The 18939-nt window shown below is 42.8% G+C and overlaps 1 protein-coding gene across 2 annotated transcripts in view; it reads left to right on the top strand.

Moving 5' to 3' along the window:
- map4k2 (mitogen-activated protein kinase kinase kinase kinase 2) overlaps positions 1–18939 on the top strand; it is a 43050-nt gene that overhangs the window by 4059 nt on the left and 20052 nt on the right. For both annotated transcript variants that reach the window (XM_084924645.1, XM_084924644.1), the window contains exons 2-13: positions 10907–10964; positions 11961–12051; positions 12357–12421; positions 13127–13182; positions 14102–14149; positions 14239–14281; positions 14375–14447; positions 15260–15391; positions 15514–15576; positions 15684–15765; positions 17082–17198; positions 18261–18339. In XM_084924645.1, the coding sequence (XP_084780771.1) occupies positions 10907–10964; positions 11961–12051; positions 12357–12421; positions 13127–13182; positions 14102–14149; positions 14239–14281; positions 14375–14447; positions 15260–15391; positions 15514–15576; positions 15684–15765; positions 17082–17198; positions 18261–18339 (907 nt within the window). The remainder of the gene's footprint in view (positions 1–10906; positions 10965–11960; positions 12052–12356; positions 12422–13126; positions 13183–14101; positions 14150–14238; positions 14282–14374; positions 14448–15259; positions 15392–15513; positions 15577–15683; positions 15766–17081; positions 17199–18260; positions 18340–18939) is intronic.

Here is an 18939-nt window from a genome sequence, read left to right as displayed (position 1 = left end):
ACTAAGACCAGGCCCCCCTGCTATGAGCAAGCAGCTGTGGGAAGTGCTTGCTCATAGAGGGGACATCTGATTGTTGGAGTTTCTTAAGTGCCTTGAAGCAACTGTTGTTGTGTTTTGCTGCTATTATTACTATACAAAGGAAAAATGGGTGATTGGGTATTTTTGGATTAACTGAAGGCTTTTCAGGGAGTTTTTAGGAGAGCCTGACAATAACAGTAGTCCAGCCTGGAAGTAACGGATGCATCAACTAGTTTTTCAGCATCAATCTGAGACAGGATATTTCTAATTTTAGAGATACTGTGCAAATGGCAGGAAGCAGTCCTACATATTTGTTTTATATGCACATTGAAAGACGTGTTGTGTTCAAAAATGACTCCAAGAATATCCCGAGGTAGTGCCATCCACACTAAGCATCTGAATTACCATATTTCTAAGACTTTTAGGGCCAAGTCCAATAACTTCAGCTTTATCTGAATTTAGAAGCAGGAAGTTAGAGCTGATCCAGGTCTTTGTGTCTATAAGATATTTATGCTAATTGGTGTTTGTTGATAGATTGATAGAAGGTAGGTATCCTCTGCATAGCAGTGAAAATGTATGCTATGTCTTCTGATGATGCTGCCTAAGAGAAGCATGTATAATGTAAACAGAATTGGTCCTAGCACTGAACCCTGTGGAACTCCATAATTAACCTCGAATTGTTTATGGACTCTCCATTTATATAAACAATTAGATAGATATGATACAAACCAGCTACGGCATGCAGTAAGTTAAATATTATGGTCGCATGCACTGAGGTGTAGCAGGACAAGCACAGAGATGAGTCCACTGTCAGAGGCCATAAGAAGATCAGTTGTAACTTTCACTATTCTGAATCCTGACTGAAACTGAAATTTAAATAAACCTCTGCAAATGATCAGTTAACCTTTTGGCAGCTACTCTTTCAAGAATTTTTGGTGTAATGTCTTTCAGCAGTCTTGTAGGAATAGGGTCTAAAGGACCCGTTGATGGTTTAGGGGAATAAATAATTGAAGTAAACAGAAGATTGATAGGAAATGTCACCAGGTGTTAAAGCTGTTATACTGAATGTTACATCTATGGGATGGCTTTGAATAATTTTTTCTCTAATGATTAAAATTTTATTTGTGAAGACGTTCATGAAGTCATTACAGAGCTCTGACTGTCAGCCTGGCTACAGAGCTGAAGAGAAACCTGGGGTTGTTCTTATTGTCTTTAATCAGCGATGAGCAGTAAGACGTAGGGCTTTTTCTTAAAGCAGCAACCTATTCTTCCATGCTCACTGATAATGATGTCAGCTTATGAGTTACCTGCTTTAAGGTGCACGTGTGAGAGTTATAACAGGGTGTCAAGTACTTCTGATTTGGATTTGTGGGAGCAGACTTCAGGTAGCTCCTCTGGCATTAAAAAAAGATAACAGTGGAGGAATTATGTGCTTAAATTGAGTTACAGCACTTTCAGATCACTGCAGAATTAAAGGGCAGAACAAGATATTTTATTCTCAGTACCTCTTTAGTGGAGCAGAAGTTTACGTGGATGCAATACTTTCATATTTCTTATATCTGCTAGTCCCACTTTCTTTTAATGCAGCAGTACAAACAAAAGGGAGCTAACAGTGTCAGTGACAGCTGATCTCATCTGAAAGCAAAGCTACATGCTGACATTCTGCAGCATATTTGTAGGACAGTAACATTTGGACATTTTGCAGCCTGTGTGAGCAACACACCAGACAATAGCCCGTTTTCATCTCCCACAACGATTACAGGATTGGTGGAGCTGTGAGTCAAGGGCGAGGGCTCTGCACATGTGACTGTCAGAACATTACTGTTATTCAAAGTGTACATCTCTAACAGAGCACAGCCAATCAGATGCAGACTGCTTCTGACTTTGTAGCATAAATGCTTTTTTTATACATTTTGAATGTTTCAACTTTTGAGTTGATTCATAAAAAAGGATTTGTCGTGATAAAGTGAAGCTTAACAAATATTATTTTTATAAAAAGGTTTGATTTTTTTTTAAATATCAGTGTTCTTCATTGTGTGTTAGTTCAAAAATAAAATCGTTCAAATTAAAATGCGCAACTGTAACAACATTGGTTGGAGTTAGAGTGCACAGACACAAAATGGTGATTTTGTTACAATTTGGCATTTTTCTGTCAGACTGCTGAAAAGCCTTGTGTGGTTTATATGAACCAGAATGATCTCATTTTTATTAAAGTGGTCGTCTTACAGTTTGGTGTTGAGCTGTCAGTTAGCTTTTAGCATTTCTCTCTCCAGTTCTGTACGTGACAAATACAAGGTTCAAGTTGAATGTCTTAAACCCGATTGGCTGTCTCGCTGTTAGCATGTGATCAGATCAGTGCGGGTTTTCACTGCTGCTTTTTTCCACTTTTTGCTCGTTCGTGCTAGACCAGGACCAGAAATGCAAAAATGCAAAGCTGAGATGGCGCATGTCAACCTGAAAATTGTAAGCTGAAACTGTAAGAAACTATTTCCACAGTTTCGGAGCCTTTTGCAGCTTTTTAAGTCCCAGTTGAAACGTGTTAGAATGTGATGCCAACAATCTGACTTTAATATCTCACTTTTTAGTAAATGTAACTATATAAGCTCAAATTCACCTGGTTTCTTGACTCAAAGGTTTCCAGTTTCATTGTTTGGTGAAACCTGTTGTTAGTGTGAGAGGCCACGCACGCTCCACTTTAACATTTGCATTCAGTGGGAAATGGCACACTACATACTAGAGTTTAGCAAAACACAGCATCGTCACAGGTCATGTGGGAGCCTGATCAAAGTGCCGTGACGCTTCCTCTTCCACCACCGTTTGTACGTAACCCAGGCTGGGTGTTATTTCATGCCTGGCTGCATGAAAAGCCTGCCAGAGATGTTACTATCAGTGCAGTCACAGGAAGCTCTGCGGTGGAACAGGAAAGAAAACAGGAAGTGAATAGAGGCGGGCCACAGGTTGTGTTAAGCCAAAGTGCTTATCCCATTTATCGCTGCCTTGTTTGTTGTGGACGGCCAGAATGAAATTGTGTCCATGTGACATGTGGCTAGTGATGGCTGATGTACTCAGGCAGACATGAGGAAGCTGAAAATATATACACCCCTTAAAACATCTACTTTAGCTCTAATTGACTTTAACTAGCAGCTGTCTGTGAGACTGTTTGTCTAACCTGTGGACAGTGAGACGGCAGGGTAAGCTCAGTGTCGAGTGTAGTTTACAATCATTAGAAACCATTCAACTTCAAGATAGCTTATTGAGCTGTTGGATATTTGCCCAGGTATGTATGTCAGTCAGTGGAGCAGGCAGGAGGCAGAGCTCCAACCAGGAGGGCAAATCAGTGAAAATGGACTGAATGAGCATTTATGTAACAGTTTTCTAGTCTTACTGACCAGTCAACACACTTTAGACTACAATTTAAATACATTTATTTATTTATACACATTTAATGTACTTTTATACAGTGCAGAATTCTGTACCCTTTAAGTAATTTATCTCCTTCTCAACCATGAGTGAGTTAGAATAACCTAAAATGTGTGGATGTCTTTGGACTGTGAGAGACGGCCAACGCACTTGAATATTTCGAGAGCTGATGTTTATTTAACCCTATCAGTCGCCTGCGAGTTTGATTGTCCATATACAATATTTTAAAGAACTGCTCCATTCTTACAATGAGGCAGTGAACGAGCCCAGATCCCTGTTTAGCAGTTGCAGTCTGCATTGGATCTGTTGGGTCCATTTTCTGGCCAGTTCATACTAAAACGGACCCAGGGCCAGTACGTGTTTGTGGGTCCAACTGGTTCTTAAAACAGTTTGCTATGTATACCTGCAAACACAATATTCGCATGCGTGACCAGCGTCCAGTAGATTTGAAAAAGTGGCGGCGAACTAGAGGCATGAGGAACATGAAGGCCTAGTTAACACCAGAAGGTAGCTGAAAAACTGGAGGAGAGCAGTTTGAAGATTCCCTCTGCTGATTAGCCGCCAACAGATTTCAGGTGAGATCTTGAGGGCGGATACAGGAAAATGCAGGCTCCAGATGGAAAATTCCCAGACACTCAGTCGGACCATGACAGACAGAGCTGGGCACCAAGGGTCTGGAACAGTTTACCACTCCGGCTAAGTTTACCCGACTCTGTGGAGCCTTTTAAAAGACACTTTTCTGTTTAATCAGATCTGCTGACATTCATGTGTTATTGATGAGCTTGGAAAGAAAAGCATCTGGACTTCTTTAAGTTTCCTGAAGAGTTCACCTCTCATCCAAGAAGCGTCTTCAGTTCTAAGAGCGACTGGTGGAGAGTCCCAGATTTAGGCCCTTTGGGAGTGTCCCCAAGAGGGTCGTGGACCCCCTATTGATCCTCTACCTAATCACATGAGCCAAGGTGTGTAAGCGGGTGTGGCTCGTGTGACCTACGAACTATGATGACCTGGATGACTGAGAACCTTCACAGACGTTTTGTTATTGATGTTTTTAAATTTTATTTTCATGTATTTTAGTTTATTCTGCTTTAACATGGTTCTCTGTTGATATTGTATGTCAGACAGACACAGGCTGACCAGCTGGCATTAAATCCCGTCATAAATGCTACATGCACCTGACAGACCGAACTTTTTCACTCCCATCTAACTGAAAACAAACGTATGTTGACTACTTTGGCATTTTGGGTGTGAGATAGCCATCACCAGTCCTCTGTGAGATAATGAGCTCTTACTGTGATATATGAATCCACAGCCTGTGTTGTCCATACGTTGCAGTTTAATGTAACCCTTTCTGATGTAATCAAACTATCCTGAGCTTTAGACGTCTCCTCTCTGTAGAGTGTGGGTGCAGTTTTGGTCATAAATAAAGGTCACGTCTCTGGGTTCTAGTGTATATTTGTGGATAGTCCGTGTTTCCTTCTAGATCGTAGCTCTGACGCTCACCAATCCTCACCTGTTGCTTGAACAGCGTCAGGACTGTGGGTGGACTGTGAGGAGTTTTCATGTCTTGACATCAGTGGCATCTTTCCATCCTGTGGCCAGCTTGTTATTGAGTAGCTCATTACTGGTAATGATAGCCTGGATTCTATTCCTACAGTTGAGATGGGTTTTCAGCACCTTGTGGAGGTTTTGGCTTCACCTTCTTGAATCCTCATGGTTTCCATTAGTCTGTGGAATACTCAGGTACTTGTAGCTGTCCTGGATGTATGCTATCATGCCTTCTAGCCGCTCCACCTCACTTTCCCACCATTTGGCCACACTTATACAGTCTGAATATGTCAGATCCAGTGGGGGCAGTGCATCATCTTGGTATACTCTGCACTTGATGGTGACATGTGGAATTGCCTTGCAGTTCACGCCTCCAGTGTTTCCTTCCACAGTCTCACTGAGTTCCTAATGTATGTTATTAGTGTTGTACAGTGCCAAGCACATCCATGTGTGGGGCATTGATCTGCATTAACTGACAACTGTTGTTGTGATTTGTCGATGTATAAATAAATTGAAACTTGAGGCTTTGTTGTAGTCCAGGTGCTGCTCAGGTTAGTCAGTCTGCTCTTGGTGTACTGCTCTCTCAACCCAGAGTGGATGCTTTGGTGCTCTGGTGTTATTTTTAATGCCTTTCTGAGCTGTGCTCATGTGTTGACTCATGTGCTAACTCAGCTTGGTTGCACCAAAACCTGAGGAGCTTGTGGGGACCATTTATAATCAGGATTTAACCAGTCAGGATGAGTTTGCATAGTCACGGAGCAGAAGAAGAACAGTATTGAAAGTTTTGCACCAAGTAATCCAAAATACAGAGTAATGCATCACATAAATAATAACATTGACATATTTTTTTGCAATAGATGTGTAAAAATAAAAAAGTTAATATATATCATTGTGATAAAGCTGTGACTACCACCACCTGGGACCTCAGAAGTTTCCTAACCATGACCGCTTTTGATAGTTTGGCTTCTGTTGGTCCCGTGTTAAATAACGCGGGACCATTTATCTTTGTTGTGCACAACACAATATGTCTGGTCTGGTGTACAGAGCAGCTTTATGCCAGCTGAATGCATCTCACCCAGGCTGTCAAAACCACAAAACTGCTTTCTGCCACAGCGCATATGACGCATACGACGCATACGACGCATACGACGCTACTGTATTTCTGGTGCTCTGTGGGTTGACACTAGATGTACAGCTCCTTCTCAAGTTAATCTCTCATTGACACTTTTTTCATTTGAGAACGAGATGTATCTGTTGAAGAGTGCCCATGGTCTGGCACATCATGTGGGACAGTAAGGGTCACAAGAGCAGAGGTGTGAGTCTTTTGTGAAATACTGCCCGACTTTGACAAATGGGCAGAGAGAGGAGAAAAGTGGACTTGTGGTCCTGCAGAGATATTTGTAGTCTGCAGGCAGACGAGGGACTGCCCGTCTGGTGCAGAGAGCTATGTGGTCAAATGGAGGCAGTGCAAAATATATGTGCTACAGCTTGTCTGTGGGCCACTCATGCTTGTGCTGTTGTTGGTTTTAGAAAAACAAAGTTCTAACATAAAAGTTCCCTTCCTTATTCTCACCTATTCTAGTTCATGTATTTATTACTTCCAGGCTGGACGACTGTAATTCATTATTATCAGGAAGTCCTAAAAACTCCCTGAAAAGCCTTCAGCTAATCCAAAATGCTGCAGCAAGAGTCCTGACAGGGACTAGAAAGAGAGAGCAGATTTCTCCTGTTTTGGCTTCCCTTCATTGACTCCCTGTTAAATCCAGAATTCAAAATCCTGCTCCTCACATACAAGGTCTTAAATAATCAGGCCCCATCTTATCTTAATGACCTTGTAGCACCATAGCCATAGCTGTTTTTCCTTCCTGCTGTCGCCAAAGTGCTGCTCATAGGGGGTCATATGATTGTTGGGTGTTTCTCTGTATGTATTATTGTACGATCTACCTTACAATATATATCTTGTAGTACCATGTCACTCCAATAGACTTCTTATTTAAAAGTAGAATGGGAGGCAGAGAGTTGCTCTTCTGTGGAACCAGCTTCCAGTTTGGATTTCCCAAACACCTCGTCTGGTGTTCGGAGCAGCTTGACACCGGCTGTGAGAATCCACCTCAGACTTTCAAAACCACAAAACGTTCAATATTGGGCTTAAAATGTTTGTTTTTTTATAAAGCATATAGTGAGAGCTGGATCAGGTAACCCTGAATCCTCCCTTAAATTCACTGTAATAGATGTAGGCTCCTGTGTTTTGTCCTCACCCACCTTTTTACTAATTATGTGTTTATACCCCACGGTGCATTTAATCATTAGTTATTATTAATCTCTTGCTTGGTTGTGCTGAAGGTTTCTTTCTGTTAAAATCTGTTAAATTGTTATGTTGGTTAAGTGTAATTATAACATAGTAGGAGTATCAGCGTTGGCTGCACTTCCTCTACTAGAGGACCGAGGGCTTGAGGGACCTGTGCAGTATCTTTGCCGTTCTGAGGACTGTGTGGACAGAGATCTGGGATGATGTTTCTGGGATCGGCTGGAGGCACTCGCTCAGCTTGGGGGTCTTTGCCCCGAGTGCTCTGATTACCACAGGGACCATTATTGTCTTCACTCTCCACATCTTCTTGAATTTCTCTCTCAGCCCTTGATATTTCTTGAGGTTCTCGTGTTCTTTCTTCATCACTCAGTAAAGCTACATCTATCACTACAGCCATCCTCTTTCAGTCAGCTTATTCCAGCTATTGGGAGGATTTCTTGATATCTGCTGGATGGTGGACAGATGGCGCCGGTGTGTGTGGCTTACCTGCTCTGTTTGTGATTGCTTTATTGACATCTGTTTTCTTAAAAAATGTCTCCACTGTCCTGGTTTATGACTTCATCAGCATCAGAGCCACTGTTGAAGAGCAGTGCCGACTGGTCCCAGGATGTCAGGAGTATTGTATCCCACCTGTCTGTAGAGCGCACCAATCCTCCTTCACCAAGGCCCACTTTGTCTTCCTCCCAGGAAGAAATGCCACAGGAGACGGGGGAAACGGAGCAGTGTGTTTAAAAACTGCATGGCTGCGTCTCCGATAACCGATCCCCACGTTCTTCTGAACAAACTTTCCCTGGACCTTGGGTTGTCTCTTGGCGATCCCTGGAACTGACTCACCAATGGACCACACCTGTGCTTCTGCATCTTACTGTCCAGCTCTCATGGCATCTTTAGTGCACATATCTCAACTGCCATGCAGCATGTTCAGTTGCTTCAGCTTTTTTCTCCTTATTTATGGAGTCTTCGTTTGTTTGAATAGTTTTCTCTCAAACGTGGGTTGAGAGAAGTTTTGTTCTCCAATGAACAAAAAGTGAAACTTTTCCTGAGGAGCAGCAACTACACACCACACGCTTTGTTTAATAAAGCATTCTGATTCTGATCACCAGATTCTTTATCCCATCAATCGTGCATCCCAGCCAGACATCAACCCTGTTTTTGACAGGCTGGGTCTGGTTAATGCTAGGTCACTAGCAAATAAAACCTTTATTCTAAACGACTTCTTCACCTCTCCACACCTGGATTTTCTTCTGGTGACTGAAACTTGGGCCTGTTCTCTGAACTTGTCCCTCCAGACTGTAACTAGCTCAACTCTCCCCAGACAGGCGGCCGGGGTGGTGGTTTAGCCACAGTTTATAAAAACTGCTTCACACAAATGTGGACATCCTCTGGATCTTGTGCTGTCTGCTGTCCTGACGCTCTGTGACACTGAAATCTGTTAATCTCTCTGACACGTGTCTGTAATATTTGAGATTCCTCTTTCATGTCTGTCTGTCAACCCTGATGCTCCTCTCACAGCCACCAGAGAACTCAGACAGGTGTGTTTTTTAAGCTTGGATGGACTCTGGGAGTTGATGTACTTAGAGAATCTTTGTTAAATTGTCAAAAGGCTGTAAGAGCAGCAAAAACAAAGTATTTCTCTAAGAGAGTCTGACAGCTGTTACAGACTCGTATTTTGAACACTTTGAGCTTGTCTTCTTTTTTTTCCTTACAAAAAAGCCCTTATTGAAGAAAATGATGACAGTTTACATCAAAACACATAAAGAACATTTATTAAAATCCGTCCAAAAACATTAATATATTTAAAACATTTATATTTATACTGTGTTAAACCTTCGTTATTCCCAAAGGTTGATTCTGTTCATCTCAGTGGGAGAAACGTTTCGTCACTCATCCAGGTGACTTCAGTCTCAGCTGACTGCAGGTTTCCCCAAATCTTATAAACAGTACATTTGCATAATGATTGAAACTGGAGAACAATGGCTGGCTGTGATGTCAGTTCCTTCCTTGTCATGGCTATTGATCAACAACCACTGATCAATAACCATGAGTCCCATTCACAGAGAGTTGGGGAATGGCTGCAATCACAGCATTGTAAGATGGTGACAGATGTACCCTGAGGCCCCCTCCTCGATTCAGAGATGGTCTTTCCCTTTTCACGTAAATGGCCTCCTTGACTCCGCCCTCAAACCAGCGTTCCTCCCTGTCCAGGATGTGAACATCCTCATCATTGAAAGAGTGTCACTGGCCTGTAGGTGTAAATAGACTGCAGAGTCCTGGCCTGACGAGGTGGCTCTTCTGTGTGTGGATGGATGAGTGATGAAATGTTTCTCCCACTGAAAACTTTCAGATGACCAGAATCAACCTTTTGGGATTTCCTTACCTGGATGAGTGAGCATGACATTACAACCCCCATTATTGTTTTCATTAATTATACTATAAATTTGCTTGGTGAATACATGATTCCTGTTTATGTTAGGTGTTTCCAGTAGCTCAGTAGCATCTCTAAAATGGAGTGTATAATAGGGGACACCAGACCGACCTCTCCTTTCAACTTGGACCAAACGGCCTCATTACCTAACCCAAAGGGTTTCCCAACACATTTAATAAAAAGGATTTTAAGTGATACTAAGATCAGCCACATCCAAGCTGCCATTCACTTTGCTTTTGGACACCTTTTTGTTACGTCACGGTTTGTCCCCCAAATCAGTTCAACACATAATTCATTAAGAATCATCATGACTTTCTGCTGTAGTGGAAACAAAGTAGCAAGAAATAATCATCTTGATATAATATGGGTACTGACAATTGTTACTCACGGTTTGTCATTTGGATTTAAAATGTTCCCATTTCAGAACTACTGCTTTGTTTTCACATTCCTTCTTGAACCAGTTTAAAAGGAACAGCTTTCCCACTAAACTGAACCATTCTAATAACACTATTCCCATATAATCCCATATTCCTTCATCACTGCCCACATTTAGGAATGTGAAACAGTCTTCTTGCTGCTGAATGAAGCAGTTAACCACAAGATGTACTCTGGATATTTTTCCATCTGTGCCGAAGCTGAAACTGAAGGATGTGTTTGACTCTGTGTGTATGAGTGTGCTGTCTGTTATTGCAGCGTCCAGATTGCTCCAAGTTTGTGTTGCAGACATACACACTCACTCTGTAAATCGTATAAAGTGTTGTCATACTTCAGTTTTCTGTAAGCTACTTTCTGCTTTTTGGCCAAATAGGCCGGGCGGGCGATCGTGGCTCAAGAGTTGGGAGTTCGCCTTGTAATCGGAAGGTTGCCGGTTCGAGCCCCGTCTCTGTCTTGGTCGTTGTGTCCTTGGGCAAGACACTTCACCCGTTCCTTACTGGTGGTGGTCAGAGGGCCCGGTGGCGTTAGTGTCCGGCAGCCTCGCCTCTGTCAGTGCGCCCCAGCTACACTGTAGCTTACCGTCACCAGTGTGTGAATGTGTGTGTGACTGGATGTGTAAAGTGCTTTGGGGTCCTTAGGGACTAGTAAAGCGCTATACAAATACAGGCCACTGTGCTTCTTTTGGGTACAGTTACCTGTGTATCCTTTTATCTTATATGTTATTTATTATAAAGACTATTTTGCTTTCCTTTCAGGCTCGCAACATCAGGACGGCTGAACTGGCAGCTATCAAGATTGTCAAGCTCGACTCAGGTGTGTTAAAAGCCCAAACACAGCACAGGAAGTGCACAGTAAGATGTCCATTCGCTGTCCATAGTTCCCATTATTGGTCAGTTTCAGTGAAACTTGCAAATAATATTACTCAAGGTCACATCAGCTGTTTTACAGTTTACAGCACAGCAACAACAGGATTAAGCAATCAAGCAATGGCTTATTATATTGCTTTGTCACACATGTTGCTAACTTGTTGCTAACTGTGATGTTATTGCTCTGATCACAGAGGCGTGGCTGGGCCCTCCTGTCACCGCTATGCTATTATCAGTAATAGTCATTTCTTTATTATAGATGAAGTGTGAGTGAGAGTGGGGTCATGTTTACAATCCATTCAAATTCTTTTACATCCACCAGAGTCAAAGGTCAACTTATGGGTGAAAAATTGACGAAAGGCCCGATAACTACGATTATTAGAAGTCTGCTGTGTTCAGAAAGTACTGGCTAAAGAGTCAAAGTGATAATGCTATATGGAGCTTTGTGTAAGTGTTTGTTACTGCCATTGTTCATATTGACGACCAGCTGTTTTCTGAATCTGTGTCCTCTCTTTGCTTTCATGGACTTCTTTTTAAAGGAAGGTGTTTTGCACTACAAAGATTTTCTTTTGGATTTGTCCCGTATATATTGTCCAGTATATGGGTTATACTGGAATGATATAAGGAATGGATTGAGTCCTCTTCTAGCTTAGAAATGAACAAAAGTGAACCTATCCTTGAATAAGTAACTAATAGTGCCATTTGAGTAGTTGTAAAAACAGACCTGATTTCACTGTATCCAACACAGCTGATAACACTGAGCACCACGTGGGTGTGCAGTATTTTTTTCCACTAAAAGAATTTCCCAGATTCACTATATCCCTTGCTCCATGGAGAAGCTACCAGTTCTCCCAGTTGTCTAGCTATGCTTTGCTGTTCTGTAACTGTGTGAAGTTAGCTGTCATGAGTCAGTAAACCCTCGCTGTGCTGTCTGTGTGCTCAGGTGATGACATCACCCCCATCCAGCAGGAGATTACCATGATGAAGGAGTGCAAGCACAAAAACATCGTGGCCTACTTTGGGAGCTACCACAGGTGCTGGGTGTTTTCTGATTCCTCGGATTGTTGGTGGACTGAAATATGTGGAATTTGACTTTTATCTTGCACGCGCTGCTGCTGAATTCCTCTCCCACTCCTTAGTTACATTGTTGGCCCACCAGCTCATGCATGATACTGTGTGCTTGTGGGAGTAAATGCATTGACTTCATTATATTAAGGCCTGTCTGCTTCCTTCTTAAATGCAGTACTTGTTTTTAACCAATGCCTGCACAGCTGTTCAGCCACAGAAGAGCAGCACGCATGTCAGACATGTCAAATAAAAGCTGAGTGTCTCTCTTTAGAAACACCAAGCTGTGGATCTGCATGGAGTACTGCGGTGGAGGCTCCCTGCAGGATATCTACCATGGTAAAAACACACACATCTAAAATTCATGTCAGAACACGACGCATCTACTGTCCTCGATCAGCTGAATTCACAGCTATGACATTGGTAATGACAATAAGCATGTGATTAAATTAGTGTCGTCCAGTCTTAGTAATGAGGGCCTGTGATTGACTGGGTGAATCTCCAGAATATACCTCACGTGGGTTGGATACGAGAAAGGATTGTCAGTAAGGGAAATGTAATTAAATAATTAGCAGTCATAGATTTTAGTTTCTCCTTCTGTGAACCAACTAATATGTATTAAAATAAAAACAAAGACTGCTAGCCTAACATATAAGTGGGAAAGGGGAAATGTTTCCTTCCCAGGACCAGGAATTATTTTTAGGCACTGCAAAGCAAGAAACAACTAAAAATCTAAAATCAAAAACTAAAGCTATATGTTCCATTTCTTTCTGTCGTTACACTTTCCAAATGAGCCAATAAGGATGAATAAGACCATAGTGGAGCTGTTTAAACATAACTATATGAGTACTGTTTCCACCCGATGAGTCTGAGTGAGGCAGCTGAAGTATTTCCCAGCATGTCCAACTGTAACTACCACTTTAACGCTCAGTCATTTGAATAGTTGGTATAAAGCAGATGTGGAAGTAGGCACAATGATCCCTGACAGCCAGTTCCACTCTTACTCTCATGTCTCACAGCTGTTAATCAGACTCTTTTCCACAGTGACGGGTCCACTGAAGGAGAAGCAGATAGCATTTGTGTGCAGGGAAACTCTCCAGGTAAGGCTTTTCAGTCCAGGAAGCTTGTTACTGTTGCACTGCAAAGTCTTTACAGACACCCTGCTGACACAATGACTCATGTGTTTTTTCCCAACTTCAGAGCAGCTCCAGTCGTGCCAGACCACTAAGTGCATTGTAGATGTTCTGAAACTGCCTCTGCAGTAGAACATGATAAATGGTCTGGTCCTGATATAGCTCTTTTCTTTCTAACGAAGTGCTTTTTGCTACAAGCCACTTTCACCTATATACAGTTGTACTCACACTGCAGTTCATTTTATTCCTTTAATTCATTTTAAACAATCACACACACATGCTCACCGCAATAAATGCGTAGGATGCGGTTCAGTGTCCTTACCAGGGACGGGTGGATACGCAGGTGGGAGGAGCTGCCAACATTCTGGTGGTGCTGGAAAACCCACCTGACCTCTTGAGCCACAGCAGCCATACGGCACACTGTGTTTTCATAGACCGTGACCTTCTGCCCACTCAAAGCTTTGTTGGATGATCAGCTTTGCAGACTGACAGCAAAAAACACCAGAAAAAGTGCTACCAAAACTTTCACCAGTGTTGTACACGATCAGTGAGTCTGCATTCAAAGCACGTAAAGGTTACAAAAATCAAACTAAGGAAACATAGAGATATTGTTCCTGATTCATGCAAGACTAGATGAAGATGGGGATCGCTCCTCAGTGGAGAGCATGCTCTCCTACTGCCTGGGTGGAGTGCTGTGCAGTGGGTCATTAACACCGCCCAAATCATTGGCTGCCCTCTGCCACCCCTGGAGACTGTCAGTCAGTTCAGCTGTATGTTTTCTCTCTCTTTCTGGCTACACCTCTTCCCAGTTCAGTGTTGTAAACCATGACTTAAGCAGTAATTAAATACATTCTCACAGTAATCGGCTGATTTCCATCTTTTCCAGGGCCTGTATCACTTGCACGAAACTGGCAAAATGCACAGGGACATAAAGGTACAGCTGTTTAGTTGTTACTGTTTAATAGTGACGCTCAGACTGTGGATCATCCTGTGAACAAGCTTGGATCTTTGTTGTCTTTGCAGGGAGCCAATATCCTTTTGACCGAGCGTGGAGATGTGAAACTGGGTCAGTGTGATTTGCAGTACTTATGCAGGCTTAGGTAAGCACGATGCTGGATTTTAGCTGCACTGTGACCCTGCGTCTCTCCTCTGTGTCCAGCTGATTTTGGAATCGCAGCAGAGATCAGTGCCTCTGTGGCCAAGAGGAAGTCATTTATTGGAACTCCTTACTGGTAAGATGAATACATCACCACTAACCCTAACCTTACCAAACCCTGAGCAAACAGTGTCTGTCTGTCGATGGTGACACAGACCTCTCTGTTTTTCTACAGTGCTGCTATCACTGTGAGCTTGCTATGCTGCCAGCGCTCTTTGTCTTTATGCTCAGCTGTAGGTTCATCTGTTGTGCTTTTGTGTAACAATATCAGTTAAGTGTTCTGCTTTCACTTTAGCTTAATTCATGTCTGTTTTATAGCCTCAGTTCAATATATCAGCCTGTTTAAGGTTAGGGTTTTTAACCTCATACGTTATCAGAATTAACCAGACAAATCGATCCGCCTCATAAGAGCGGGCTTGCATCAGCAGCCACAGAATGGAGGAGGAGTATCAGTCCCGTGTGTGTCTGCTGGGATGAGCTTTCCTGTGCTCGTACTTTCATGGCGTGTCTATGTCTGTCAGTCTATGAGTTGCCTACTAACCCTCAGAAAGCATCTACTAAACCAAAGTCTATGAAAAAAAATGTGCAAAGGGCAGATTTGTTCTAGTTCGATTTACAATAAAGTGATAAAAAACACACGACCTGTCTTTCTCCATATAGGTAAACATATTTATCTTTAGGTGAAGCACTGCACTGCTACAGTTATTGCAACGATACCCGATCACTTCAAAGATCAAGTTTCTAACAAAGCCACAGACCGCTCGCAGTCAGCTGCCATCTTCAAATACTGATGTTTCACAGATTTGTCATTGAACGTTAATATGAGTGGTTGACTCCTGGACACACCTGTTTGCGAATCAGGCCCACTAACTCTTCCTCTCTGAGCAGGATGGCTCCAGAGGTGGCCGCGGTGGAGAAGAAGGGTGGCTATAACCACCTGTGTGATATCTGGGCCGTCGGCATCACTGCCATCGAGCTGGCAGAGCTGCAGCCGCCCATGTTTGACCTGCACCCAATGAGGTGAGTCAGCACAAACAATGGGGACTGGACAAACAGTTGGAGACAGACAGACTTGGCAGACTCTGGGTGATTGCTGCTTGGACATTTTCCAGTCCAGTGACGTCTCTCACACTGTTTTTCAGAGCGCTGATGCTGATGTCCAAGAGCAGCTTCCAGCCTCCAAAACTTAAGGATAAAGCCAAGTGGTAAATGTGCTGCTGATGGTCTGAAATTCAAGTGCATAAGCACCTGTGATCTGATCAGTATCTTCGTCACTGCTGATACATGTATCTTTGTCTTCCTCTGTCTGCAGGTCTGCTGGCTTCCATAGCTTTGTGAAGATGTCTCTCATCAAAAGCACTCGTAAGCGGCCCTCAGCTGAGACACTGCTGCAGGTTAGTTTGTCACTAAACAAGGAAAAACGAACCAACCGTCCGTCTTCACACTGGCACTGTTGTGTGTACAGTAGCTGTAAGCACATCTTTCTCTTCTGTTTTTAACATTAGCACAAAGGGAGGTGGTTTTCTCCGAGGCTGGCTGTTAGGAGAGCGACTGGAAATGATTGCATTGCATTTGTACAGTTTATACTGGGAGCTATTCAGTAAAATTTCACATGCTGATGAACATGTGATATTACACAAAATCTAAATGTCACATTTTGCTACAAATATTACAGAGCTGTCAAATCAGCGTAAACATATATCAAATGATGTACGATCAAAAACATCCGAGCGCTCAGTGCGTGGGTCGCTTGCTCTGCTGGTGGAGATATAGTTCTGTCCATCTCCATCCAGTTAAGGGCTGTGGGGAATGGGAGGTGGGGTGCACCCAGGACAGGAAGGAAGCTAGAGTACCCAGACACAGAAAGGGCACCAGCTGATCTGAGCCCAGGACCTTCTTGCTGTATGGCCACAGTACCCCAAAATTACATTTATAGCTAATTGGGTTTTTTTTTCTTCTATGTAGCATGTTTTGCAATGAGACTGGCTGCTATCAGCTGTTATCAAAGTACTTTTTACAACATTCACCTGCAAACATGCTCATACCGTTTGTGTTATGCCTTTAATTTCTTTCATACACAGTCGCATACGTCCTGCTTTTTGATTGGACCTCATAGTCAGTTTAGAAATAATACAGAAGTGGACAGATTTATGAAAATGTCATTTTTTAAATGTATCTCCCAAGTGCTGTTAAACAGAAAAAGGGCTTTAATACAGCATTTCCAAAAATCTAGTTACATTGTTACATTATTTGCATGTTTGCATTTGTTACATTGTTACATTATTTGCATGTTTGCATTTGTTACATTGTTACATTATTTGCACACAGAAACATAATGTCTTAGGCTTTTATCTTAGTCTTTGATTTTCCATGTCTTCCATGTGTTTCTCAGCGAGTTGAGCAATCTTAAGTATTTGTAACAATTAACAGTGTCAATGTCACAGTCATGAAGGGTTCGAATATGGACTCTAGAGCTTCAGGCTTCTTCAGGCAAGAGATTTCTGAAATGTATCGAAAGTCGACCGCAGGTTTGCAGTGGTCAAAGAGCAGAGCCAGTGTTATGTAAAATGTTGCTCTCTTTCACTTGTTGCTGCACATCAGACATAAGAAACTTTATTTTCTTTGTACTGTAAGACAAAAACAAAGCGAAAGAGAGACCTGAGATTAGCGCCATCATCTCCCGTTTAAGGTGTGTGCCTTCTTTCTTTAGCATCCGTTTGTGACACAGCTGTTGACCCGTAACTTGATCATTGAGCTGCTGGACATGGCCAACAACCCCGAGCTCCACGCTCCCCACACAAACACCATGGATGACATTGAGCTGGAGGTCAGTTCTCACAGCGTAGCTAAACTCACTGGATAAGGACATTTGATTTTGTACACTGTGGATTTGAAACCAAACAATCAAGATGTTATCAACGTGCAGCTTCATTCGAGTAGTATGTTACCTGTTTAGGGTTAGTGTCTTTTCTAAACATGGTGTTCCATTTCAGACGCTTAAAAGTGATTGAACACTCGTGTTTCCACTATTTCACAAGGAGTTAAACGGATTAAATATCTGGAGCTTTCAACATGGATCATTTGGGTTCTTTTTCTCTGGAAATCAACAATCTGGTACTTTGGTAAAAGGAAACCTACACTCTGCAAGAACACTATCGATGAGGTCGTCTTAATATTGTTTTCAAGAGAAGCCTTCACAAATGGAAATACAGAGTTTACAACAAGGTGCAATCCACTGGTTACACTCAGGAACATGAAGGCCATATTAGACTTTGACTGAAAACACCTTTGGAGCATGTCCAGTCTGGAAAGATGAACTTGTACCAGAACAATGAGAAGATAAAAGTATAGAGAAGGAGATCGGTTGCATGCATGGCTGCCAGTGAAGCCAGGTCAGTAGAGTTTATTGATGATGTGACTGCTGGATGAATTCAGAAGTGCACAGGGCGATAATCTCACGCTGCAAAACTAACCAGACAGCGCTTCACTGTGCACATAACAGCGAGCAAACTGCTAAACCCAAGAATTCTCAAGGTAAAAAAAAAAGAAAAGAAAAAGATTTCCAATGGTCAAGTCAGTCACCTGATATCAGCCCCACAGAGCGTGCTTGTCAGTGACTGAAAACAAAACTACACGTAGAGAGTGACCAGCAAACCAGCACTGAAGGGAGGAAACCTGCATTTAGTCTAAAGTTCATCCAAGAATTCCAAACAGTCACTGTGAGCCTCTGAAGATGGGGACTGAAAATCTGCACTTTAATCACATCTTGATTGTTTGATTCCAAGTCCACTGTGATGATGTACAGAGGTGAACTTACAGAAATGCTCTTCCTTCGGAAAAGCTGGGATTGACTTGTTTCCGCAGTGATTTGTGTTTGTTGTCTTGACAGGTTGGGGTAATGGCTCCTGACAAGATTCAGTCAGCAGGGAAACACCTGCCTGTGGAAAGGACACCGTCTGAACAACAATGTGAGTCCCGCCCCTTCCACACACACAGCACACAGTGGGTGGTTCCTTAAACATAGCAGGATGAGATTCCTGGCGTCTCGTCGTCACAGTGAGGTCACCGGCTTTGTGCTAGAATTGAACAAAGGGAATAAAAACTCTGCAGCTTGTCTCTGATGCACTACACCGTGCAGTGCACTTGATGGCTGAATGTGTGCCTGTGTGTACATATGTGTACATATAATATATGTCGGTTGTACTGGGAGAGTGGTTTCATTGTCCCATTGTATTCAGCGAAGCAGCTTGTAGAATATGAATAGGAACAAAAGCCCCTCAGTGAGCGTGCTGACGGCTGCTCTCGCTCTGTAACCATCCACACGTGTGGGACGGAGGCCTCGTCAGAGGATGGCGCTGGGAACATGCCTGCTGTCTGACTTCATGCTGCTCAGATGCCAATGGGCTGCTTGTGTTCCTGGTGTGACAGACTGTATTCACACACCAAATCATAAATCAGTCTGGTGTTGACCTCAACTTCCCTTACTAGTGTAGTCTAGTGTGCTAGACGCAGCCCCGTAAGCCGCAAACACCTGCACTGCCCTTTGACCAGTATGGTTTTAGAGGCTT

Source organism: Perissodus microlepis, chromosome 3 (genome assembly GCF_051167445.1).
Source record: "Perissodus microlepis isolate ML-2025 ecotype Zambia chromosome 3, ASM5116744v1, whole genome shotgun sequence".
Classification (NCBI taxonomy): domain Eukaryota; kingdom Metazoa; phylum Chordata; class Actinopteri; order Cichliformes; family Cichlidae; genus Perissodus; species Perissodus microlepis.
This window is presented reverse-complemented; position numbering and strand designations above follow the sequence as displayed.